The sequence below is a fragment of the Emys orbicularis genome, chromosome 4 (genome assembly GCF_028017835.1).
Source record: "Emys orbicularis isolate rEmyOrb1 chromosome 4, rEmyOrb1.hap1, whole genome shotgun sequence".
Taxonomy (NCBI): domain Eukaryota; kingdom Metazoa; phylum Chordata; order Testudines; family Emydidae; genus Emys; species Emys orbicularis.
This window is the reverse complement of record NC_088686.1, coordinates 26,029,851-26,056,411: the sequence shown is the minus strand read 5'-3', so window position 1 is coordinate 26,056,411 and position 26,561 is coordinate 26,029,851. Positions and strand designations below refer to the sequence as shown.

At 42.7% G+C, this 26,561-nt stretch overlaps 1 protein-coding gene across 1 annotated transcript in view; it reads right to left on the bottom strand.

Moving 5' to 3' along the window:
* The window catches only part of CCDC85C (coiled-coil domain containing 85C), a 156,318-nt gene that overhangs the window by 12,525 nt on the left and 117,232 nt on the right, over positions 1–26,561 (bottom strand). Inside the window, exon 3 of the mRNA XM_065404104.1 lies at positions 12,963–13,067. Within this exon, the coding sequence (XP_065260176.1) occupies positions 12,963–13,067 (105 nt within the window). The remainder of the gene's footprint in view (positions 1–12,962; positions 13,068–26,561) is intronic.

The window sequence follows — 26,561 nt, the reverse complement described above, 5'->3', positions numbered from 1 at the left end:
CTTAACCCCAGATTAAAAAAAAGCCCAAACGGTCAAATAGCTCAAACAGCAGTAAAACAAGAATAATTGTGATCACATGGGATGCTGTGAAGTGTTGATTGCCATGTGACTGATCAAAGAAAACTACAAGTGAAATAGGCAGGTATCCCCATACAACTCACATAAAACAAAAGTGGATAGATTTCTGTTTGTCATTGATTTTGTTTGTGACTTGATTTGCTTTGCTCTGTTTGGATTTATTTCTAGGTGTTTCTATGGCACCCTAGTATCTGGGAGTTTCATATACATTCGTGAATTTATCCTAGGAGGTAGGGAAACAATATTACCCCTACTTTAAGGATTAGGAACTGAGGCACATCGAGATGCAGTGACTTGCCCAAGTTCACACAGGAATTCAGTGGCAGAGTCAGAAATTGAACCCAGAACACTGGAGTCCGAGTCTAGTGCCTTGATGCAAATCTCAATCTTCTCTGTTGTGCATGGTTCTTCTATTTTGCATGAGAAGAGGAATTAATAATGAGCTGGCTGCCTTTTTGTTGCATGCTCTATATATGGTTAAAAATCCTAGAGACTTGATAGGAATCAAAACCTGCAGGAAATATTTTTCCAACACTGCACCATCACACATTATACAACTTATCCTTTTCCTCTTTCCCTTTCTCTGAGGTACATTAGCTACTATGGAAACAATCATTGGTATATGTGGAGCTTGGCTACATTCACAAGTGCAATGTAAAGTCAGTTGATAAAGGGGCTTATGAAAAGTGTGTGTATGTGACGGTGATCATGACCACATGCAGGGTGTAAAAGTTACATATATAATTGAAGACTCACTCAGTGAGACCTGATTTGCATACATGTGCAATCACTCATTTTGCAAGTGCAAATGGATGTGCCTGCAAATACTGCTGGAGAATCAGGGAAGCCCACTAAAAACTTGGCCCTGAAACACAAACACCCCAAAAGATTGTGTTGTCTCGGCGCTAGCAACTAAATTAAATTTGCATTTACCAGATTATACAGCAATTAATGAAACTTTGCAAACGCATGCCATAAACACAAGGCACAACAAAGGTAAAATAACCCAATAAACTACTACCACCACCACTTTCTTAGCTTCAATTGATTCATTCAGAAATGGAAAGTGAAATTTCACAGTTCAGCTTTAACACATCATCAACCACCCACCAAGTGGCAATGCCAAGAGATCTTGCTGAAAATGTTCCTCTCCTTTGTCTTACCTACCTTGCTAGGGAAAAAAGAGGCCCATTTTGGGAGCATATCAGACCAGGAGCTGTGCTAGATGCAGAAAAGCCACATTGCTGAACTGAAAACCCTGCTCAGTAGGGCTCAGGCAGGATCCAAAACGATGAGAGATGGGGGACATCTATTTGAGCCCATGTCCATTTTTTTCTGCTTTATTAGGCTGCTCACAAGATTTAGTCCTTACATTGATATACAAAAGGCCTAGAGACAGACTCCTTGAGGATCAGAAATAAGGTTGCTATCTTTCAGAGTAGCAGCCGTGTTAGTCTGTATCCGCAAAAATAACAGGAGTACTTGTGGCACCTTAGAGACTAACAAATTTATTTCAGCATAAGCTTTCGTGGGCTACAACCCACTTCTTCGGATGCATAGGTTGCTATCGTTGGTCTCAAAAATTCTCTGGGTCCATCAATATAAATATCATCGTTAGCACCTACTTGATGAAGCTGTGGAAGCTGTCAATTCGGAGCTGGGACTCGCACATGCCTTTCTGTGCTATGCGAGCACAGAAGGGTTAAGCTTGGAAGGAAGAGCCAGAGCAGTGTGTATTCCAAGCATGACATGACTCTAAGCTGACATTTCCCCCTCCCTTCGAAGCCCCTTTCTCTCTTACTGTATATAGTCATGCCTGGAGCACACTCCTGCCTCTGCTATGGCGTGCATATAAAGAGGACCAATTCCTCTCGTGATAGCATCACCTGGAGACACCCAGATTAAGTGTCTCCTAGGAGGGGAGACTGGTCAACAACCAACTACAGGTGCTTTTTTTGACCAACTTTAGCCCATTCTTTTTTTGGCATCCTTGCTGTTCGATGCATGAGTCCCCAATCCCATTATCTCCTCCCCTTTCTCTGAGTAGAGCATCCAGGAATATGGCAGTTTATTTGGAATTGTTCTGAATAGTTATCTTCCCGGTTTGTCTATTCACCAGCGTGGCCTTTGACCCACAGTAATGGTAGGGTTGTCATGACCTGGAGTCTCCTGGAATCGGCATCCATTTCCCGGTGACTATTGAAAGCAATCCAGGAGATTTTAAGAGGATATTTTAAGAAAATGACATTATGTCATTTTAGGGGGGGGGAAATCTCCTGAAATAGCTTTAGTCAAAGTTGGCCATCCTAAGTAATGGTGGCACTTCATTAGCATGTGCCCACCATTCAGACGTATTGCAGGATTTATTTATTTTTAAATAAAAAATCCACATCTCCTGCACATTTAGATGGCCGCACTTTCATACTAACCTAAGTCATGTTATGCTCCTTTCCAGCTGTGCAAAGCATCATGCCTGCCACAGGATACAAACACGAGAACACGGATCCCACAGAGGGAAGTACGGGCAGATGCTATGGAAAGAGAGTTTACATCTTGAATAGAAGACTATTACTTTATGCCGCTAATCTCTTCCCTGCTGTTACTGAAGGAAGTGAGCCACTGGTCCTTGGTATTAGCAAGTGAAAACAAGATGCATCTTCCATCTCAGATTCAGAGGGACTTTATTCCAGATGCTAATCTCCTTCAGCATTATTTAATTTTCCTCCCATTAATCATACTGAGCAGCTGGCCATGTAAATATTGAAATCCATGAATTAACCATTGGGTCTGTCCAGGAGCCAGGCAGAGCCCATCTACATAGCTCAGACACAGACTAGTCAGATAAACCGTATCTTCAGGGCAGTTTAGTGAAATCTACTTAAGCAACAAAAAGGGCTTATATATCCCGTTTGATTAATAAAAAACAGTTTAACTGCTTCATTGCCATTCAGTCCTAAATACCACGTCTATCCAATGGAAGAGGATCCCTCTCCCTGCAGCCATGTCCCACACTGCTCCCTGTCACATGTCTGAATCGGTGTGCCAAGGACAAGGGAGCTCTGATGGGACCGCACAGAGGAGGGTGAGGGAAAGCATGGACATCCTTTTGCAACTAGTTCTCCCATACAACAGCAATGTTTGGTATCTACCTAACTGAACAGCATTAATGCCACACAGAGTTCCACTCTCCTGGAACGCCGCAAAGCACTCAACTCACTGGTCCAACTTCTCCTCTTGGTTACAACAATATAAACCCAAGAAACTCCACTGTGGTTTGGATTTAGACTGGTATAACAGACCTGAGTTCAATCTACACTGTCTAAAAAACAGGACACCGCCTTAGAATCTCACAGCACCAAAGAGGCATCATGGTCTTTCAAAAATCTTACAAACTGGTATTAGCATGCTAAATTCAGAGCTGTTTCAGTCAAACAACTAAGCGATATAGGTTGCAAAAAAAATTCTGAATACTATTGGCAGCAACATTATACCATTTTTCCATGGACAGAGTTCAATCAGTGCAAATGTGATTTGTTACAAAATAATCATGCACTCAATAAAATTATACATTAATAAATATGCAATGTCTCATTTGGTCTTTGGAGCATCCAGAGCTACCAAGCGTATTCCTCAAGTGGAGGATGGGGGAAGTGTAAATATGTGGACCGCTCCAAATAATGAATAAGGAGCCGTGGACCTAAGGTTTGCATGGGGCTGGAAACCTCATCAGACAAAAACAAACCTACTACAGAAATGAACACCAGGAGCCATATCTGTGTGCAGCAGGCTCAAACAAGTGATCGACTTCATGCGACAAATATGACAGACGTTGGTCAAAACTGTAAAGAAAGCCCATGTGCTGAGAAGTCTCTTGCTCAAGACCAGATCAATAATGAAAATCAGATTTTGGAATGTGAGAACAATGTACGAAGCTATTAAAGCTGCCCAAGTAATTAAAGAAATGGATAGATTCCCTCTTGATGTCCATGGAATCAGGGAGTGTAAATGGACAGGTTCAAACAAATTACACTATATAGAGAAACAAATAAGATCATTGCCATTCCAGGACTGTGGATGGTAGACTGAAGCTGGCATAGCAATCCTAATGTTGAATGAGGCAGGGCAGGAATCAGGCGATGAAAGAATTATTAAAGCTTGGTTTCAGACTAGATTCTTCAGACTAATAGTCATACAATGCTATGCACCAACCAACAAAAAAGCCAGATGAAGAAAAAAAAATGCTTTTTATGATTTGTTACAGGATGTGATAGCCAAGGTCCCAACACATAATATCGTAGTGACTAGAGGTGGTTTTAAATGCAAAAGTTGGAAATAACAATGATGGGTTAGATAAAGTTATGGGCAAGTGTGACAGGGGTTTGGACATCAATCAAAATAGTGAATGATCAATAGAAATTGGCAGTGTGAACAACCTAGTGATAGGTGGAACAATATTTCCTCATAAAGAAATCCATGAAGTGACATGGAACTCCCCAGATGGTGCTACCAAGAATCAGACAGACCACTTCTGCATTTCAAGAACCTTGCACAGCTCTTTGGCAGATGTTCGTGCATAGGGGAGCAAATGTGGGCAGTGACCATAACTGTTGTATCGCAAACTTGAAGATCAAGTTAAAGAGGATGTTGAAGATTAAAAGAAGACCGTGCATAAACAGCACACAATTAAAACACCTAAAGACAAAAAGCGCTTTTCAGCTTGAATTGAAGAACAGATTCAGTGTTCTAATTGAATTAACCAAAGAGAACCAAGACATTGATACTCTGTGGGAAAACGTCAAAGGGTGCTATCTAGAAAATGCAAAGGTAGTTTAAATAACAACGAAATCTAAAAGGGAAGAATGGATTAGCAATGCTACTTGGGCAGCAGTGGAAAAGAGAAGTATAATGCAAAAACTCATGAATGCTAAGACATGTGAAGAGACAAGCAATTGGCAAGAAGAATACAGAGTTCTACATAGAGAGATGAAACGGAGGAGTGCTACAAGAGATAAAAGGGCATATACTGATAGAAAATGTCAAGAGGCTTAAGATGCTAGCCAAAGAGGTGCCCTGACAACCTTATGTAAGACAATCAAAGAGCTAACAGGAACTTTAGCACTACTACAGGCCCTATTAAAGGTGCAAATGGAAAGACTCTTAGTACAGAAGAGAAAAAAGGGAAAGATGGGTGGTACATTTTTAGGTTGTTTTAAATAGACCAAGTCCAAGTGACCTACTAGAAATATGTGATGAAGACCTAGCACTAGAGCTTCATATTGATTAAGGAGATATTGCAATGGAAGAAGTTAGAAAAGCCATCAGTAAACTGAAAAATGGGAAAGCAGCTGGAGAAATGGTTAAAGCAAGTGATGAAACAGCCTGCCAAAACCACATGGAAAGTCTGGATAGAATATGGAATGACTAAAAGAACCCAACCCAGTGGAAGAGAGCCCTTATAGTAAAATTGCGAAAGAAGGGTGACCTTACCAACTGCAATAACCGGAGAGGAAGCACATTACTCTCAGTGCCTGTGAAAATCATGTACATCATCATCCTGGAACATATCAAGAAACAAATAGATCTACAACTTAGACAGAAACAAGCAGGTTTTAGACCACCCAGATCATGTGCAGACCATACTGGCATTATAGAACAAAGTGTGAGGTGGCAAGCACTTCTTGTGATAAATTTTGTAGATTTCCAGAAGGCTTTTGACACTGTACCCAGAGACGGTCTTTAGAGAATTAGGGTATATTATGGAATACCAACTAAATAATTAGAATAATCAAGGATGTATAGGTTAATGCCAATGATAAAACACAATTGAATGACCTCATTTTTGCTGATGACGTGTCCTGCTTAGTTCAACACATCACTTAATGGAAGAAAAGACCCAGCTTTTGGCAGACACAGCAAAACAAGGTAGTTTGTTTATCAACAGAGGGAAGACAAAATATATGGCTATCAGTGTCCCAAAAGTAACCATTATAGAGGACAAAGAAACACTTGAAGACATTCATTTTACCAATCTAGGGAGTGAGATGTACAATGATGGTGATAGATGTCAAGCAACGAATATAAAAAGCAGCAAAAAACTGTTAAAACCTTGAAAAGATTTGGAAAAGTAGCATGATTTGGAACAGGCAAAAATATAAATTTTTAACATAGGCATCATGTCTGTCCTCCTTTATGGACCAGAGTCATGGAAATCTACAACAGAAATTGATAAGAAGATCAACTCATTCCCAAATAAATGCCTGCAAAAGATATTCAGAGTCCATTGGAAAGAGTTTCTTGCAACATCAGAAATTCTAAGTAGCGCAAACCAACCTAAAGCTCAGATTGCTCCCACAGAGTACATCACTAAAAAGAAGCAGGTGGTGGCCAAGGTACGGGGACTCGTGCCATCCTAGGGGAAGTGGCTTCTCTGGCACGTGTCAGGGTGGGCTGTCAGGTGCAGTGGTCTACCACAGTGTGCCCCTGCAGCTGGGCAGCAGCAGGGCCACCTACAGAACTACCCCAAATTATGTTACCCCCTGGGTCACTTCCTATCAATCTGGAACTCCTTAGTTTGGGGCATGGTCAGACTCTTCTCAATCTCTGAGTGTCCAGTTCAGTTAATCAGTCTCAGGGTTTTCAAATCCCAAAGAGCGGGGAGAACCCAAGTCCTGTGCTAGTACAGCTAGTTGCCACTCCCTACACAGCGCTCCACAACAGCGTTGCTTCCTGGCGTCACATGCAGTTCATTCCCCCTTCTCCTGGGCTACCAATGCCCTTTGAAAATGTTCCTCCACTGGAAATATGCCTTGCACCTATTGAGGGTGGGCCTCCCTAGCCCAGTTGCTCTACTCCCTACCCTGGTTCAGCATGGGGCCTGTACACCACATCACACAGTATCCTTCCAGGTATCAAAGTTAGGCTGACTTGTCTATAATTCCATGGGTACCCTGAGTTCCCCTTTTTAAAGATAGGTACTATGTTTGTCCTTCTCCAGTCTTCTGGGACTTCACCTGTCCTCAGGAGCTCTCAAAGATAATTGTTAATGGTTCCAAGATTCAACTAGCTTCAGCTAGTTTCCTAATTACCTTAGGATGAATTTCATCAGACCCTGGAGCCTTGAATACATCTAACTTATCTAAATATTCTCTAACCTGTTATTTTCCTATTTGGGCTTGCATTCCTTCCCTCGTGTGGTTAATATTACTTGTGTTGAGTATCTGGTCACCATTACCTTTTTCAGTAAAGTCTGAAACAAAATAGCCATTGAACACCTCAGCTTCTTGATGTCCACAGTTATTAGCTCTCCTTCCCCACTAAGTAGAGGACCTACACTTTCCTTCATCTTTCTCTTGCTTCTTATGTATTTAAAGAACCTCTTCTTAATGCCTTTTACATCCCTTGCTAGGTGTAACTCTTTTTGTGCCTTAGCCTTTCTGATTTTGTCCCTACATGATTGTGCTATTCTTTTGTACTCCTCCTTAGCAATTTGTCCACGTTTCCACATTTTTGTAGGATTCCTTTTTGATTTTCAGGTCATTAAAGATCTCCTGATGGAGTCATATTTGCCTCTTACTAGTCTTCCTATCTTTCCTTTGCATTGGGGATAGTTTGCAGTTGTACCTTTAATATTGTCTCCTTGAGAAGTTGCTAGTTCTCCAAAAATCCTTTTTCCCTTAGATTTTCTTCCCATGGGAACTTACCAGCCAGTTTTCCGAGTTTGTTAAAATCTGCTTTTTTTAAGTCCATTGTTCTTATTTGGCTGCCCTCACTCCTTCCTTTTCCTTAGAATCATGACAACTAACATTTCATGATCACTTTCATCCGAATTGCTTTCCACCTTCAGATTCACTACTAATTCCTTCCTGTTAGTCAGAATCAAGTATAAAACAGCTGTCTCCCTGGTTACATTCTCCATTTCCTGGAACAAAAAGTTGTCCACAATACACTCCAAGAAGTTACTGGAAATTTTGTTTTTTGCCATATTATTTTTCCAACATATGTCTGGGAAGTTAAAGTCTCCCATTACTATTACTGCAGAATATACATGTATACTTATATACACACACAGATACACCAACACATTTTATTTTATTGCCAGATTGCTAGAAAAGCTCAAAATAATTACAGTGATTTAGGAATTTTATTCTAATTCTGAAAGAACCTCTACAAACGGATATATTTTCCTAATATTTTATACTTTCCCAGATTCAACACAATCAAAATTACAGAAAGGGGGTGTGACGGGGTATACCAGACCCTCTGAGGCCCCCTGCTGGAGGCCGCATGGCCCTGCCACACCCCACCCCAATAAAGGGCAGTGGAGAGGGTCCTCTAAGCTGCCTCAAGTGGCTGTGTCCCACAGCCAATCAGGGCCCAGAAGCCTAGTATAAGAAGAGCTTCAGGGCCAGCAGGAGTTCAGTTCCTTGCTGGAGCTGTAGAAGTGTGGCTGGCTGATGGAGCTACAGAACCCTGGACAGGGCAGCACTGCCAGAAGTCGGGGAGAGCGAGAAGGAGCCTTGAGCTGGTTGCTGGGACTCCATTAAGAGAAGGCCCCGAGGTAAGGGTGAAGATGGTGCGGGGCCGCGGGGAAGTGCCCTAGACACTGAGGCACCCCAGAGGGGAAACTGAACTATAGTGGCCCAGCTGGAGAGCTGTAGCCAGGAAGCTGAAGAGGGCGAAGACATTGTCTCCAGGGAGGGAGCCCTGGGGCACTGCTCTATCCCAGAGCAGGGACAATCTGAGAGAAAGAGTGCAGGCACACACACTTGGCCAAGGGGTGCTCATGAGGGGTGAGTGTACCCCATTACAGAGGGATGAGTCCTTTTTATTACTGTAGCATTTGCTCTGAATAGCAAGATGATACCTCTGAGAAGGCTGTAAAAAACATAGCAAACCCCAATAACTGGCCCCTCTAAATTGGGGTTTGAAGTTGCTGGAGTAAAGACACCTGAATTTGTAGGAATGTGAGTCTAGACTGGTATTAAGTTACCTCTTCTTTTCTTAGGTATTCATTTGTAAAAAGCAATATGAAAGAGGCCTGGATGCTTGAGTGCTGTGCACTCATGCTACAGAGCTCTGAAGCAGTGTTCTCTTATTTAAAAGGTGAGAACTGCATCCAGAATCTTATATTCAAGGCTCAGAAACAGCCAATACATGCTCTGTATGCCGTACCGGCACTTTTCTAAAACTACTCTCTTGGTCTCCAGGATCTCAGCTTTCATTTTAATAAAAAGCAAGCCTAGCTGTTATGGCTGCAAAGAAAACCTTAACAAAATGGGAACTAAATGAACCTGAAACAGAGATGAGTCTGCAAAGGGCATAGAACAACAGCTCTGAGGGGTGTGGACTGCCCCATTCATCTCAGTGAGGTGTGAACTCAGATGCCCAGTGATTATAATTTCAATGTAATATTGTTAATTCTTTTGTCCCCAGGTAAGAAAGGGAAGGTCACAATCTGGTCACAAAAATGAGTGAGGTCTCATCTTGGTGCCACAGTGGTTGGCATCCTGGAGAGCACCACTTACTCTTCCCCTCCTTGCCCCACCCTCTGCAAGGAGCCCAACGGCGCACAGAGACCATGCAGAGTCATTCTGAACAGCTGCACAATCTGCTGAGAGTAGGCACAGCTTCTTTGATGAGCAGAGCTTGGAAAAGCACCACCACTTCTCTCCTGCCCCCGGCTTACAATTAGAAGATTTCCCAGTGTTGCCAACTCTTGCGTTTTTATTACAAGTATCAGAAAAAATTGTGTTTTTCTTAAAACCCCAGCTGCTGGACTCATGTGGACATGTGAGAATCTCCACTTACTTTAAAAAAAAAAAAAAAAAAAAAAAAAAAGGGATGTTTCTAGCCTTATGGTTCTGAAGAAAAACTTGAAAACCTGACCCAAGTGTGGTCTAAAGGTCCAAAGCCATACATTGGGGGTTGATAGTTATAAGCATGGGCCTCTCTTGTAGTGGCGTATTAGTTTTACAGGGCCTTTTCTCAATCTCCCCAAAGAGACAACATCAAAAAGTAGCTTCCTGCTTCCACCAATTTAAATAGGATCCTTAAAGTTTCCTACTCTCCAATCCCAACAATACACTGGCACTTTGCGTGCTATAATTTGTCAGCCCAGCAGAGATAGTCTACCCATGTTAAGCATTATTGTCACAGATCGGGTTTTATTTACAGGAATAAACTATTATGCTGACCCATTACAAGAGCTATTTAGCATACTTCAAAATCTCTAGACTGAGAACCTTCTCCCTGCTCTGGCCCCTTTACTCTGGATAAAAGGGCCAGGGTGGTGTAAAGTTGCTCCAAAGCCCTGGGTTCTGCCAATGGAGGATTCTCCTAGTACAGATACTGTGGAAGAAGGCCATTGAGGACGTGCCTGGAGTGGAGCTTTAGATGGGAGGGTTGTGTTGGGGTAGGGCCATAGCATGCAGTGCTGCAGAGATTCTGGGAAGTGCTGCATCCCTAGGGGAGATGCAGGAGGCTGCTGTAACTTAGACAGACCCCCAGAGCTGTGTAAACTATGACAGTGCTGAGGCGCAAAAGCCATCTTCGCTCTCCATCCCCTTGGGCTGTGAGTTCTGTGCAGCACCTCGCCCCTAGAGTTTATCTTTAGCTTTGGTACAAACACCTGACTCAGTGAAAGCTCATACACCAAAAACCTGCAAGTGAGATTTCACACCGTTAGAAACTGAATTGCTTAAATGCCATGATATCTTCTGCCCCATCCCTAAGAGGCAAACGTTTGTTCAGCAGAGTATTAAAGGAACACAACGATTAAGCATATTTATACGATCAATTTAAAAAAAAAGAAAGACATGAGGACTTACCACGTATGGGCAACTCAAATTACATCTCACAATCCTAATTCATTATTAGATTAATTCTGGAGAAGACATCTGACCATAACAGATGAACTCTTGAGCAATCCCTTAACAAATGAAATAGCATTCCAAAAATTAAATAATAATGCCTTGCACTTATGTAACATAGTCTGTCAAAAGCTCCTTAAGCAAAGAATTAAGCCTTAAAAACACCTCCATGGAGTTGGTAATTATTTCTCCTCTTTTATAGCTGAGGAAATGGAGGCACAGAGAGGTGAAATAACTTGCACAAGTTCACACAGGAGAGAGAGTCTGGAAGAGAACCCAGATTTCCTGACTCCCAGACCTGTGCCTCAGCCACCTTATTATACAGCAAGCAAGTACCTGGAGTAGTTATTATTTATTCTTTTTAAACTGATTTAGATATTTTTTTTTTTAAAAATCCCCATCCCAGCCTCCCTATGCAGGAATAGACAGAATATATAATAGAAAATCCATATCACTTAACAGTGTCCATAAAAAAATCTAGGAGACTCCCCAGACTCCTGCCTCCCAAACTCCAACTCCCATAGCATCCTTGGATGCATAGACTGGAGAATCTTGAGTGGGACTAGAGGTTATTTTACCTCTGTATTTGGCAATGGTGAGACCACTGATGGAATACTGCGTGCAGTTCTGGTGTCAACAACTGAAGAAGGATGTTGATACATTGGAGAGGATTCAGAGAAGAGCCACACGAACGATTAAAGGATTAGAAAACCTGCCTTGTAGCAACAGACTCAGGGAGCTCAATCTATTTAGCTTAACAAAGAGAAGATTAAGAGATGACTTGGTTATAGTCTATAAGAACCTACATGGGAAACAAATATTTAATAATAGGCTCTTCAGTCTAACAGAGAAAGATATAACACAATCCACTGGCTGGAAGTTGAAGCTAGTCAAATTCAGCTTGGAAATAAGACATAAAATTTTAACAGTGAAGGTAATCAACTACTGGAACAATTAACCAAGAGTCATGGTGGATTCTCCATCACTGACAATTTTAAAATCAAGACGATGTTTTTCTAAAGGTTATGCTCTAGGAATTATTTTTGGAGAAGTTCTATGGCCTATGTTATTCAGGAGGTCAAACTAGATGCTTACAATGGTCCCTTGTGGACTTGGAATGTATGAATCCTGAAAAGTAATGAGCACTCAAAGCTATGATCAGCACAATGTCCGAATCAGACCCTGGATCAATTTCATATCGCTTTACAGCCAGCATGTGTCTGGACACCACCAGGGCTACCCGTACTGAGTAATCCTCACCGCAATATAATTGAACAAGTATAACATTCAGAGGTGCCTCGATCTTTTTGGAAGATGAGCATAAAGGATTGTTTGGTATGTTCTCATCAGCTACATTTTGCACAATAATTAGTGGGTGTTGTGGGACTGAAAGGAGGAGCCAGGAAGATAACAGCATATTGTTTAGCAAACTCAAGACTTTTCACCTCCTTTGTCATTTTAGAGGAAACAGAGCAGGCCCATCTTGTTACATAAACTTACTTGCTGTACAGAAGCAGCATAGGGTAAACAGAAAGCACTAAGAACTTGAGCACAACAGATCCTGACTACTAATTGTTAGAAACCTGGCAACGTCTTTTGTCTTATCCAATGTCAGATTTTTTGACACGGACCATAAGAGTTTAAGAAAAGAAGCATCAGATTTGATTGGACCCCCTTTGTTTTCAGATAGGCACTTAGTGACAGGTTTCTGAGTTACCTGAGAAACCTCAACTAGAAAAATCCTGAGCTCAACATTTCATGGGTTAAGATCAATGTTTCCAGACTTTCCTGTGTCTCTGGAAATCTGCAACCTGTAAAATTGAGTAAGTCTTGTGATAAAGGGCCAGATTTTATTCTGTTTCACACCATTGATTTCAGGGTAGAATTTGGTTCTGAAGGGACGACCTATCAACCTGCCAGATATCTGCATTCATGCCTGAGCTCAGGCTCTCTCTCTTCTCAGAAATTTAAGATTCTTGTCTGTATAAATACACCAGGTAGCTAAATGGCTCTTACATTTTGCATGGCATCCTGATACTGCGGCAGTGATGACAGCTGTGACTCAGAGTGGTACGGGGATAACCCTTTTCTTAGAGTCCTCAAATCCCCAGAGCTAGATTGCTGCAAAGACAAAGAGAGAAAATAGGACAATCTGTATTAACCAGAGGAAGGAAAATAATGCTCATTCTGCTTAGAATTCTTTATTAGCTTTTCCTTGTGACCATTTCTATTCTGTGGCCTGTTCCCATAATAACTTTTCCCTGAAATAATGGTTAAAATGACCATCATAGTTTAAATGCTTTTCCTTTCCTCAATTCTGGAAAAACATTGTCAAGTGGTTGGAGATTAAGCATTCACAGATAGACTGGGCAGATATTTTATTTTGCCCAAGTTCATCTAAATTTCAGATCACTAAAAAAAAAAAAACCACATTAATATGCAGATGGGGAAATTATTCACGTGAACTCTGACCTCATTCCTGCAAAATAAAAATATATTATTAAAAGAAAAGTAGCATGCACCAATCAGAATACACCAGAAACCATTTTCTAGCTCTCCTTTTAAGACTACATTGGATATTCCAATTGGCAATTGGAGAGTAATAAGAGTTTTTAAATATTGACATTCTCATTTATGAAAGCTCTCACGTGTAAGTGACACCATCTCTTGTTTGGCTAAGAATTTCTTGTACACACGGAGTCTTGAATAAATATTCTACATGCCATACAAATAAATGTTGTAAATCACACACATTCTATGGAAAATAATACCCACAATGACCACAAAATGATCATGTATTATAACGGTCCCCTTACGAGGGAGTCTCTGTCTAGTTCCCTCACTTGGTGAATCTGAAATGAGATACTCTTAGAACCAGCAGAATTGTTTTTAAAAGATCCAGTATACCTGAGGATGAAATGAAGGATCTGGGATTATATCATTTTTTTACCATAAACATGCCATTAACTGTATGTATTTTAAGAGCATCAAGCAATGCATTGGCCTCCATTTTAAAGCTATAAAAGCATGACCTTTGGGATTTTTATGCTCCATTAAGAGTTTTGACTTGCATTTGCTGCAAAAATGGTATTTTCCACTTCAAAAGAACTAAAGAAAAATCATTGGTGCAATAAAATTTAATGGAATGTCTCATAAATCAGCTCAACTCTTCAGACAAAAAAACACCCCAGTAATCCCAGGGGCTGACCATAGCCAAAACCTTTAGAACTCTTGTCGCTGCAGCATTGGTGGTGGGTGTACTTCCATTGCTTGGTCCCATTTTACAGCAGAAAAGTTTGGTTTCCTTAGAGCACATACACCATGTTCCCATCATCGACGGTAGAGATTTTTTTCTTGCAGTGATCTGTTTGGGAACTCTGTTTCTCAGCTCTCAAATACTATATTATTCTAAAAAGATCCAGTGTGATCTAATGAGTTCACAGCTACAGCCCGCTAACCCTATTCCTTTTACAAGCTGTGCAGAGATGACTAGTCTTCATGGCAGTCATCCTAAAGAACTGGATATTACTGCCACATAGTTTAACCTGCTAGAAGTGTTTTATCCCTTTGCAATCAGTTGCCATAGAATGATTTGCACAGATTGCGCATTGACACTTTCCTTGGAATTGTAAGATGGCATCAGAAGTGATTATTGTCTTGTTTTCCCAACTTTTGCATTTCACAAGTGAAGAGTCAATGTCCCACGGGTCTAATGTGTAATCATTTCTTGGCTGATTATATTGAAACAGAGGATTTGTCCTGGCTGGCTGTGCAAGCTACAACCTGCACCTCACCTATCACATATGAACATGTGGCTCCAGCAGTCTCAATGCTGGATCCCATCATTGTGTTATCTACCATTGACCTCCATTTTGCCTTGACATTTCTGGGCATGGTGTACTGTTCCCTCTTGCATCTGAGTCGAACACATGCATATGTGCATGCACATGAACAACAAAGGCAAATAGAACAGGAGTACTTGTGGCACCTTAGAGACTAACAAATTTATTAGATGCATCCGAAGAAGTGGGCTGTAGCCCACGAAAGCTTATGCTCTAATAAATTTGTTAGTCTCTAAGGTGCCACAAGTACTCCTGTTCTTTTTGCGGATACAGACTAACACGGCTGCTACTCTGAAAAAAGGCAAATAGTACAGCAAGGAATTTTAAAGTCCTTGCTATGTGCTAGAGTGATCACAGATGCATAGGGTCTTATCCGTAATGCTCCATTCGAGAAGGACAATGCATCCCTTTCTGGGGATTAGAGTGCACGGCCCAACATGTAATTCTGCTGCATTGTAAGCTTACAAACTGCACTGATAGAAACATGCCACTTTCTGACACAAACCTGGAAGGGACGGGGTGAATATGGATAGAGATGGGCAGTTTGTGGCTATTTATTTCCATCTTTCAGCATCTTGCTCTCCTGCCACAAGATGAGTTGTTCCCATTGAGAAGGGTCCTGGTACTTTGGACCGAGTGTTCATTTTCTCTAGCACATTACAGGTTGCACTGACAGCAAAGTCAAAATATCCCTGTGAATGAATCCCCCTTATCCCTGAGTGCCCCCTTGCGGCTGGGTGCTCTAATGCCAGGGTTAGTATCCCACTTCCCCTTTCGGGCCCCTAAGCACTCCACAAAAGGCTCTCTTAGCTCAATAATACCCCTCCTGGAGCTGGTTTATCAGAAAAACACAGTGCATGTATCTGTACAAAAGTCCCAAAACATGGTCCATGTATCGCCCCTTAGTGCATATAGTAATTAAGATCACACAACTTCTAGTTCATCAACATGACACATACCATACTGCAGCATCTTCCACCACATCTGGGCTCTTCTTCAGTCCTCTCCTGTCCTTCTGCCAGGCAGCAACCCCAGCCCTTCCAGCGGGGCAGGCCGGCTCCGTGCCTGGCTCCCGGGAAGCAGCCAGCATGTCCCTCTGGCTCCTAGGCAGAGGGGAGGCCAGGGGGGAACCACGGCCAATGGGAGCTGCGGGGGCAGCATGCGGAGACCCTGGCCATCCCTCCAGCTCCTAGGAGCCACCTGAGGTCAGTGCCGCCCGGAACCCACATCCTGACCCCTCTCCCGCGCCCTAACCCCCTGCCCCAGCTCAGAACCCCCTCCCACATCCAAACTGGAGCCCGTACTCCCTCCCGCACCCCACCCCCCTGCCCCAGCCCTGAGCCACCTCCTGCACCCCAAACCCATCATCCCCAGCCCCACTCCAGGGTCTGCTCGGAGCCCTCACACCCCTGCACTCCAGCCCAGAGCCCCCTCCTGCATCCTTAATCCCTCATTTCTGACCCCACCCCAGCACCTGCACCCCCAAGTCCACTCCCGGAGCCCGTACCCCCTCCCACACACCAACCCACACAGCTTTGCGAACAGGGGCTGCTAACAGGGAGTTTCGCAAGGGAGTTCTCCAGGTGAAGGAGGAGCTAATACAGCATCTGTGGGGTAAGTGACTGTCTGTAGTGTGTGTTTGTTTGAGTTTGGGGGTTACTTGCTGTGTGCTGAGCTTGTGTTTGTTTGGTTGGTTGTTTGAGGGACCGTGTGCTCTGGCTGGCAGTTGGAGGCAGGTTTGAAAGCTCGAAGCCTCTGGTAATTGGCTGAGCCTTACTCAGTGGGCGGGGCATTCACTCAGGCCAGGGCTTTATAAAGCCGCGCACAAGCGACCAGGGAGCTTTGCGAACAGGGGCTGCTAACAGGGAGTTTCGCAAGGGAGTTCTCCAGGTGAAGGAGGAGCTAATACAGCATCTGTGGGGTAAGTGACTGTCTGTAGTGTGTGTTTGTTTGAGTTTGGGGGTTACTTGCTGTGTGCTGAGCTTGTGTTTGTTTGGTTGGTTGTTTGAGGGACCGTGTGCTCTGGCTGGCAGTTGGAGGCAGGTTTGAAAGCTCGAAGCCTCTGGTAATTGGCTGAGCCTTACTCAGTGGGCGGGGCATTCACTCAGGCCAGGGCTTTATAAAGCCGCGCACAAGCGACCAGGGAGCTTTGCGACCAGGGGCTGCTAACAGGGAGTTTCGCAAGGGAGTTTAGAAGGGGAGTGGGAAGGGAGTGGGAGTCCCTCGCCAGCCGTAACCCCATCCCCGTGGCCCCCCCCTAAAACCTATAAACCAAACCACATTCCAAAACTTCCTTCTGTAAACCACCCTTTCACTAACTAGGATAAAATGCAGGCAGAAGCCCAGCAGCAGAGTGGGGGCTATCCAGTTTATTGCACCGACTGTTGCATGTATGATTACCTGCCCTGTGGGCGGGTGGCGTATGTGTGCAGTCGGTGCAAGGAGCTCCTGGCCCTCAGAGACCATGTACGGACTTTGGAGGCCAGGGTGGCGGAACTGGAGGAGCTGAGAGAGGCAGAGAGGTATGTTGATGAGGCTTTCCGGGACACTGTAGAATTGTCCCACCTCCGCTTAGACAGCACCTGTGCTGTTAAGGAGGAAGAAGGGCCCAGGGAAGTAGAGCAGTCAATGGAAGCAGAGGGAAACTTTCCCATAGTTGGGACCCTCCTTCCAGATGGTTCTGGGGTTGCCTCTCGCACTGAGGTTGCCTCTCCGGGGGAGGGAACTCCAGTTTCTAGGAAAAGGCAGGTGTTAGTAATGGGAGATTCGATTATTAGAAATGTAGATAGCTGGGTCTGTGATGACCGGGAGAACCGTATGGTGACTTGCCTGCCTGGTGCGAAGGTTGCGGATCTCTCGAGGCATCTAGATAGACTTATGTGTAGTGCTGGGGAGGAGCCGGTGGTCGTGGTACATGTAGGTACCAATGACATAGGGAAGGGTAGGAGAGATGTCCTGGAAGCCAAATTTAGGCTGCTAGGGAAGAGACTGAAATCCAGGACCTCTATGGTGGCATTTTCAGAAATGCTCCCAGTTCCACGCGCAGGGCCAGGTAGGCAGGCAGAGCTTCAGAGTCTCAATGCGTGGATGAGACGATGGTGTAGAGAGGAGGGGTTCACGTTCATTAGGAACTGGGGAAACTTCTGGGATGGGAGGAGCCTATACAGGAGAGATGGGCTCCACCTAAACCAAAGTGGAACCAGACTGCTGGCACTAAACATTAAAAAGGTTGTAGAGCAGTTTTTAAACTAGGAGATGGGGGAAAGCCGACTGCTGCAGAGGAGCGTGTGGATCGGACACAGACTTCCCTTAGGGGAGAGTCTGATGATAGAGAATCTCCAGGTTATAGTCAGGAGCAGAGGACTGAAAAGTATAATGTAAGGGCCGGATCAGATGATAAACAGCCACATAAAAAAGAATCTGGCACATCAGAAAAAGACAGGCTAATAAACAGGGACAAGTTTTTAAAGTGCTTGTACACAAATGCCAGAAGTCTAAATAATAAGATGGGTGAACTAGAGTGCCTTGTGATAAAGGAGGATATAGATATAATAGGCATCACAGAAACCTGGTGGACTGAGAGCAATCAATGGGACACAATCATTCCGGGGTACAAAATATATCGGAAGGACAGAACAGGCCGTGCAGGGGGAGGAGTGGCACTATATGTTAAAGAAAGTGTAGATTCAAATGAAGTAAAAATCTTAAGCGAATCCACAGGTTCCATAGAGTCTCTATGGATAGAAATTTCATGCTCTAGTAAAAATATAACATTAGGGATCTATTATCGACCACCTGACCAGGACAGTAATAGTGATGATGAAATGCTAAGGGAAATTAGAGAGGCTATCAAAATTAAGAACCCAATAATAGTGGGGGATTTCAATTATCCCCATATTGACTGGGAACATTTCACTTCAGGACGAAATGCAGAGATAAAATTTCTCGATACTTTAAATGACTGCTTCATGGAGCAGCTGGTACGGGAACCCACAAGGGGAGAGGTGACTCTAGATTTAATCCTGAGTGGAGCGCAGGAGCTGGTCCAAGAGGTAACTATAGCGGGACCGCTTGGAAATAGTGACCATAATACAATAGCATTCAACATGCCTGTGGTGGGAAGAACACCTCAACTGCCCAACACTGTGGCCTTTAATTTCAAAAGGGGGAACTATACAAAAATGAGGGGGTTAGTTAGACAAAAGTTAAAAGGTTCAGTGACTAAAGTGAAATCCCTGCAAGTTGCGTGGGCCCTTTTTAAAGACACCATAATAGAGGCTCAACTTCAATGTATACCCCAAATTAAGAAAAACAGTAAAAGAACTAAAAAAGAGCCACCGTGGCTTAACAACCATGTAAAAGAAGCAGTGAGAGATAAAAAGACTTCCTTTAAAAAGTGGAAGTCAAATCCTAGTGAGGCAAATAGAAAGGAGCACAAACACTGCCAACTTAAGTGCAAGAGTGTAATAAGAAAAGCCAAAGAGGAGTTTGAAGAACGGCTAGCCAAAAACTCCAAAGGTAATAACAAAATGTTTTTTAAGTACATCAGAAGCAGGAAGCCTGCTAAACAACCAGTGGGGCCCCTTGACGATGAAAATACAAAAGGAGCGCTTAAAGATGATAAAGTCATTGCGGAGAAACTAAATGGATTCTTTGCTTCAGTCTTCACGGCTGAGGATGTTAGGGAGATTCCCAAACCTGAGCTGGCTTTTGTAGGTGACAAATCTGAGGAACTGTCACAGATTGAAGTATCACTAGAGGAGGTTTTGGAATTAATTGATAAACTCAACATTAACAAGTCACCGGGACCAGATGGCATTCACCCAAGAGTTCTGAAAGAACTCAAATGTGAAGTTGCGGAACTATTAACTAAGGTTTGTAACCTGTCCTTTAAATCGGCTTCGGTACCCAATGACTGGAAGTTAGCTAATGTAACGCCAATATTTAAAAAGGGCTCTAGGGGTGATCCCGGCAATTACAGACCGGTAAGTCTAACGTCGGTACCGGGCAAATTAGTTGAAACAATAGTAAAGAACAAAATTGTCAGACACATAGAAAAACATAAACTCTTGAGCAATAGTCAACATGGTTTCTGTAAAGGGAAATCGTGTCTTACTAATCTATTAGAGTTCTTTGAAGGGGTCAACAAACATGTGGACAAGGGGGATCCGGTGGACATAGTGTACTTAGATTTCCAGAAAGCCTTTGACAAGGTCCCTCACCAAAGGCTCTTACGTAAATTAAGCTGTCATGGGATAAAAGGGAAGGTCCTTTCATGGATTGAGAACTGGTTAAAGGACAGGGAACAAAGGGTAGGAATTAATGGTAAATTCTCAGAATGGAGAGGGGTAACTAGTGGTGTTCCCCAAGGGTCAGTCCTAGGACCTATCCTATTCAATTTATTCATAAATGATCTGGAGAAAGGGGTAAACAGTGAGGTGGCAAAGTTTGCAGATGATACTAAACTACTCAAGATAGTTAAGACCAAAGCAGATTGCGAAGAACTTCAAAAAGATCTCACAAAACTAAGTGATTGGGCAACAAAATGGCAAATGAAATTTAATGTGGATAAATGTAAAGTAATGCACATTGGAAAAAATAACCCCAACTATACATACAACATGATGGGGGCTAATTTAGCTACAACGAGTCAGGAAAAAGATCTTGGCGTCATCGTGGATAGTTCTCTAAAGATGTCCACGCAGTGTGCAGAGGCGGTCAAAAAAGCAAACAGGATGTTAGGAATCATTAAAAAGGGGATAGAGAATAAGACTGAGAATATATTATTGCCCTTATATAAATCCATGGTTCGCCCACATCTCGAATACTGTGTACAGATGTGGTCTCCTCACCTCAAAAAAGATATTCTAGCACTAGAAAAGGTTCAGAAAAGAGCAACTAAAATGATTAAGGGTTTAGAGAGGGTCCCATATGAGGAAAGATTAAAGAGGCTAGGACTCTTCAGTTTGGAAAAGAGAAGACTAAGGGGGGACATGATAGAGGTGTATAAAATCATGAGTGATGTTGAGAAAGTGGATAAGGAAAAGTTATTTACTTATTCCCATAATACAAGAACTAGGGGTCACCAAAAGAAATTAATAGGCAGCAGGTTTAAAACAAATAAAAGGAAGTTCTTCTTCACGCAGCGCACAGTCAACTTGTGGAACTCCTTACCTGAGGAGGTTGTGAAGGCTAGGACTATAACAATGTTTAAAAGGGGACTGGATAAATTCATGGTGGCTAAGTCCATAAATGGCTATTAGCCAGGATGGGTAAGAATGGTGTCCCTAGCCTCTGTTCGTCAGAGGATGGAGATGGATGGCAGGAGAGAGATCACTTGATCATTGCCTGTTAGGTTCACTCCCTCTGGGGCACCTGGCATTGGCCACTGTCGGTAGACAGATACTGGGCTAGATGGACCTTTGGTCTGACCCAGTACGGCCTTTCTTATGTTCTTATGTTCTTATGTTAATCCCCTTCCCCATCCTGGAACCCCCTCCCACACTCCAAACCACTGGGCCCCACCCCCCATCCCCTCCTGCACCCCAAACCCCTCATCCCTGGCCCCACCCCAGAGCCCACACTCCCAGCCGGAGTCCTCACCCCCTTCTGCACCACAAATCCCCTGCCCCAGCCTGCTGAAACTGAGCGAGTGAGCAAGGGTGGGGGAGAGCGAATGACGGGGGGAGGGGGGATGGAGTGAGCAGGAGGGGGACCTTGGAGAAGGGGAAGGGCAAGGGTGTTTGGTTTTCTGCAATTAGAATGCTGGCAACCCTACTTGGAAGCCAGCAGGCTACCCCCTCTGCTGATATCCTGCCTTCAGCCCTCTGGCTCCCACTCTGCAGCATGGAGACATCAGCAGGAAAGCTCCTCTTCTGCTCCCCTGTTCAGCCCTCTCTGGTCCGTGGCTCTCCAGCTTGGGAGTTAGCAGATAACGCCCTTCCCTGCTTTTCTGCCTTCAGCCCTCTGACCCAAGCTCTCTCTAGCTTGGGGAGATCAAACAGCAAACCCCTCTTGCTGCTCTTCTGACTTCCAATTCTCCCTGATCCTTTATGGCCCCAGGTGCTGCCTCACCCCCTTTATTGGCCAAATTGGGGACACCTGTTCTGGTGCAGGAGAGCTGGGCATGCTTCACTTAAAGGTGCCAGCTGCCCTGTGACAATCCGTCTTGCCAAACAATTTAAGGCAACCACACCTTTGCCTGGTCTACACACAAGGTTGCACTGATTTAGCTAAAGATGTGATTTTACACTGATTAAAGAGATTGGTGCAAACCCCAGCATGGACACTATTCTGGTTTCAACCTGGTTTATAGCAGTTTAGTTTGTGTTGGTAAATTTACAGGCACAAATTAAACCAATAAAACCAAGACTCCACACAGGGGTTTGCATTTGTTTAACTAAATCAGTTTTAAAACCAATTTTAGTCGAACTGGTGCAACTTCTGTGTTTAGACAAGGCTTGGTTGCTGTTCATGAGTCTGATCCAATGCCCTGGAGATCAATGTAAAGATGCCCACTGAATTCAGTCTACACTGAATCAGGCCTTTAGATAAAGAAAAATGGAACAAACCAGTGAGAGAACCTTCAATGGGCTGTCAGCATCGGAAGTGTCCAATATGAAAATGAATGTGTTTAGGAAGCAGTGAATGGGCGTTCATGCTCCTTGTTGCTCCATTGTTCTCTCTAAGTCTCATAGTTTTGGAGAAATCCATTTCTATACGAGTGGCCAATCCAGCTCCCATTGAAATCAGTGCAAATGTGAAGTCAGCAGTAGGGATTGAACCAGAGACCTCTGGTTCTAAAGCACAACCCTGTGCTGTCTGAGCAAATTCTCTCTTCACAGGATACAAACATCTCTTTGAAGTAAAGAAACTTAACCACCTCAGTAATGGTCTTTCCAGGTCAAGGGTAAGGCACATTAGTGGGGCAGAGTAGAAAATCTTGACCTATTTGGGCTACACTTTCAGTGCTGTTGCTCCAGTCCCTCTCATGAGCACTAAACAGTTTTAGTTTCCTACTACAATTTTCTTTAAAAGAAAAATTTGTTTCAAAATGTAACTTGTTCTATGAAAACTGGTTTCCTCCAACAGCCCATAAAGCACATCTCAGCACCATTATTTATATGACAGAAAAAGTCTGTTTTTTTCCTGGCTGCAGAAGAAAAGCGTTTCAATTAAACTGGTGCAATTACCTCACAGACATTCATAAACATTTACACATTCATCAGACTTCGCTATCAAGGTCTAAAGCTAACCAAGGAAAAATGTGAATCCCTCATTAACAAGCAATATGACTAATGATGCATCAAAATGAGAAACTATTATGCCATTTAAACCTAAATTAAAAATCCTGGTATTTGCATTGTTAGTTCACTCACAAAATGAAATCCCTTATTCCCTTGCCCAATTTTCATTACTGAGATGGAAGTGACTCCTAAATTACTTTTCTCATCAGAATGGCATTTAAAAGCACCATTGCTGATCACCTCTGTTCTCCATCACCGTTTGGAGATGATCTTAGTTGCCAGGCAGCAGGTCTTTAGTAAATCACTGTTCAGTAAAGTCGTTTACAAGTCTTGTGAAAGAAAATCCTTCATAGGATGAAAAGCTTCACACCACTCAACTTAGTTAGGAGTCAGTCCTTAAAGAACAAGATACATCCTAAAGCACACACTAATCTAAGGCCTAATCCTGCTTTCCTTTTTTGTACACAGTACTTCCCATTGGCTTTCTTGGTACACAAAGATCAGGCACATAATATCACTGAAGTGCAAGGTCTCACTTAGCTCCAATCCAACTCCCATTGTAGTCAAACAGAGTGTCCATCAATTACTCAGTGTCAATCTGCAATGCTGCCAACCGACTCATAGGCATGATGTTACATTTGCACCCATTTCAATAGATTTCTCCAAAACTATGAGACTCAGAGAACAATGGAGCATACACACCAAACCACTGCTTCCTAAACACATTCACTTTCATGTCAGACACCTCCATCATTGACAGCCCATCAAAGGTTCCCCCAGTGCAGTTATTTACTTATTCTCTGGGAATGATCATACAACATCTTTTATTGTTTAATTAATCCTAATGTCTTGAGTCAGAAAAAGACTTCTAATAGGCCAGATCTTGAGATCTATACATGGTTGTTACTCAGTTTAAGCCTTAATGGAGGAAATGAGTCCAACTCTGCGCCCGCTTAAATCAATGGGTATTTTACACATTCACTTCAGTAAAAGTGGGTATGGAGTTAGACCTTAGTGAAAACTGACTAACGCCATAAGTTTCTCTCTCTTCTAGAATATAGGTCTAATCATTAATAAAATAATAAGTTGAACTGAGTGAAAAAATAGGGAACATTTTTCACAAAATTTCAGTTTTTGTTAAAAAGCTCAAATGTTTGACAAATTTCAATCAATTCTAGTAATAAACTTTTAAAAACCATTATCACACACCTGAAGTTTGAATCAAAGCCTATTATTCTTTCTAGCAGAAAGAATAAATTGTGACCTGTTACAAATAGCATGAGAAGAACACGGCTGCTACTCTGAAACCGATGTTTATGTTGCTATTTTAAGGTTAGGGTAATAAGCAGAAACATTTATTTTCCTTTTTCTTTCTGTCTGGTCAGTGCTATAGCTATATTGAACCAACTACGCAGATAAGAACTTTCAGGCAAGTTAGACAAATTATCTTTTTAGTTACACTTTAGGCTAACTTCTGCTGGAGAGGATGGAAAAAACAGAACAAATAGGACCTAATTCCTATACACTAGGATATAATAAAATGGGTCATTCCTATATTAAAGTTAAAGAGAGAAAGACCCAAATTTGCTTGATAGCCACCCAGATCTTTCTCAGCATTTAAGTATAAGATTAGTAAAGCTATGGAACTATTTGCATTAGAATTATGTTCTAAAATAACCCAGGAATATTAGAAAATGACATTGTCAGCTTCCAATAATCAATGAATTAGCATTCAGAACAGAGCTTACATAAGTGCTCATTAATTGAAAATACTATTCTCTCCTTTGTCATCAACTGAAATAGCTGAAGATCTCTACAGGAGAAAAAAAATAGATTCTCCATTTGTATCCTCATGCCACTGAGGTATTAGAGCCTTTCCCCTAGGTTTCTCTGTCAGATTGTCTGTTTTTGTTTGTTTTCCTCCTGGGTAATTTTTTTTTCTTTTTACCTTCCCACAGTCTGTCAAAGCTGGCATTTGCTAGTCCCATTTGCATGGAAAACAGAAAGAAGCATCACTCTTGTGAAGCCCAGCGCTGTTCAAGAGCATCTTCTAATGATAACTTGCGTGTCTGGAGTTTTTATTTACTGTCAGTGGAGTCCATTCAGGAGGGGATTGGGAAGCACTGAGTGGACAACTGCAGACAATGTCACGGACTCTGGAAATCCCAGTGGGTCATAATTTTTAGACACTGCACTATAAGGTTCACCTTTCAACCATTTTAACTTCTTGATGGTGAGTTAGAGAGACAGCAGATTGCATGTTATACTGGTGGGCTCAGCTCATTGCCTGGCAAGGTGAGCCACTACATCAGGAGGTTTCCCCCCCCTTCCATATGAAAAGGACTTTTCTATGGCAACCTGACAGACATAGGGTCTGATTATGCTTTCATTTATCCCCTCCCCTCTATGTAAATCAGGAGTAACTCCATAAAGCCAACAGCCTTGGAAGGGTGTAAAATTGGTGTAAGATCAGAACATGGCCTTTAGTCCACTAGCATTCATTTTAAACAGAACAGCAGAGCTTTTACATAGGAAAATGATATTCAGACTGTTGTAAGTTCTGAGCAGAAGCATTATGAAAGGTGAATGGGAAATCTTACACACACACAAAGTATATTTAAGATCCAAAACCACAAACCAATTATGCACAGAGCATGATATTTTAAAACAAAATAGCTGAGATTCATTTACTTTTGACTTACCTGCTAAGCCTTGCATTCAAGGCTCTGAGTTTTCCTTGCAAGAATAGAAGAGGCCACTAAAACACAACATTTTCTTGAACTGTTACTGGCATTAGTGGTGTCATCTATTCTTTCAGGAGAAATGCAGATTCCTGAACTTGGAGGGTAGCCAAGATTTTTGATCACTTTTAAATGATACCCAGAGGTCATAACATCATAACTGTATTACACCTGTTATGCAACAGAGCTTTAAAGGAAATTATATCTTAGCATGCAGTAAAACTAAATGGAAAGGATCCTTAGATCTGCTATAAACTCAAACAGTTGCAATATACTATATTTTTGTCAAAACCATTGTAAAAGATTTGCATCTAAAGCGTGTACATGTCACACCAGCATCCCAACCTCTAGAGAGATGGACAATTTCCATTTTTAGTGTCTGCTCCACTCTCCCAACAGCTCAGGGTTTGATTTTTGTCTAATTTAAATATTTAAGGTGAAATTCACCCCATCCAGTGAGGCAGGACAAGACATCTGGACCATTTAAACACTTAAGGGACTTTATTGCTCTATAGGCCCTGGCCCTCTCCATAGGGGCTAATTTCACTCTGGTTATTTTGGCTTCACTCTAAAGGTCTAGAATGCCACGTAGGCTTCAGGTAGGAGACACGTGGAAAGTTAGCATTCTGAGTGCTGGAATCCTGATTGGCTGGGTATATGGAAGCACTCTGATTTCAGTTGTGGAGGAAGTAGGGAAGGTGGGGGTAAATCAGAAGCTGATTAGCTCAGGCTCTTGTGCAGGTAGGTAAAGGAGGCAGGTGGGGGGAGGAGGGAGGTTGGGTTGTA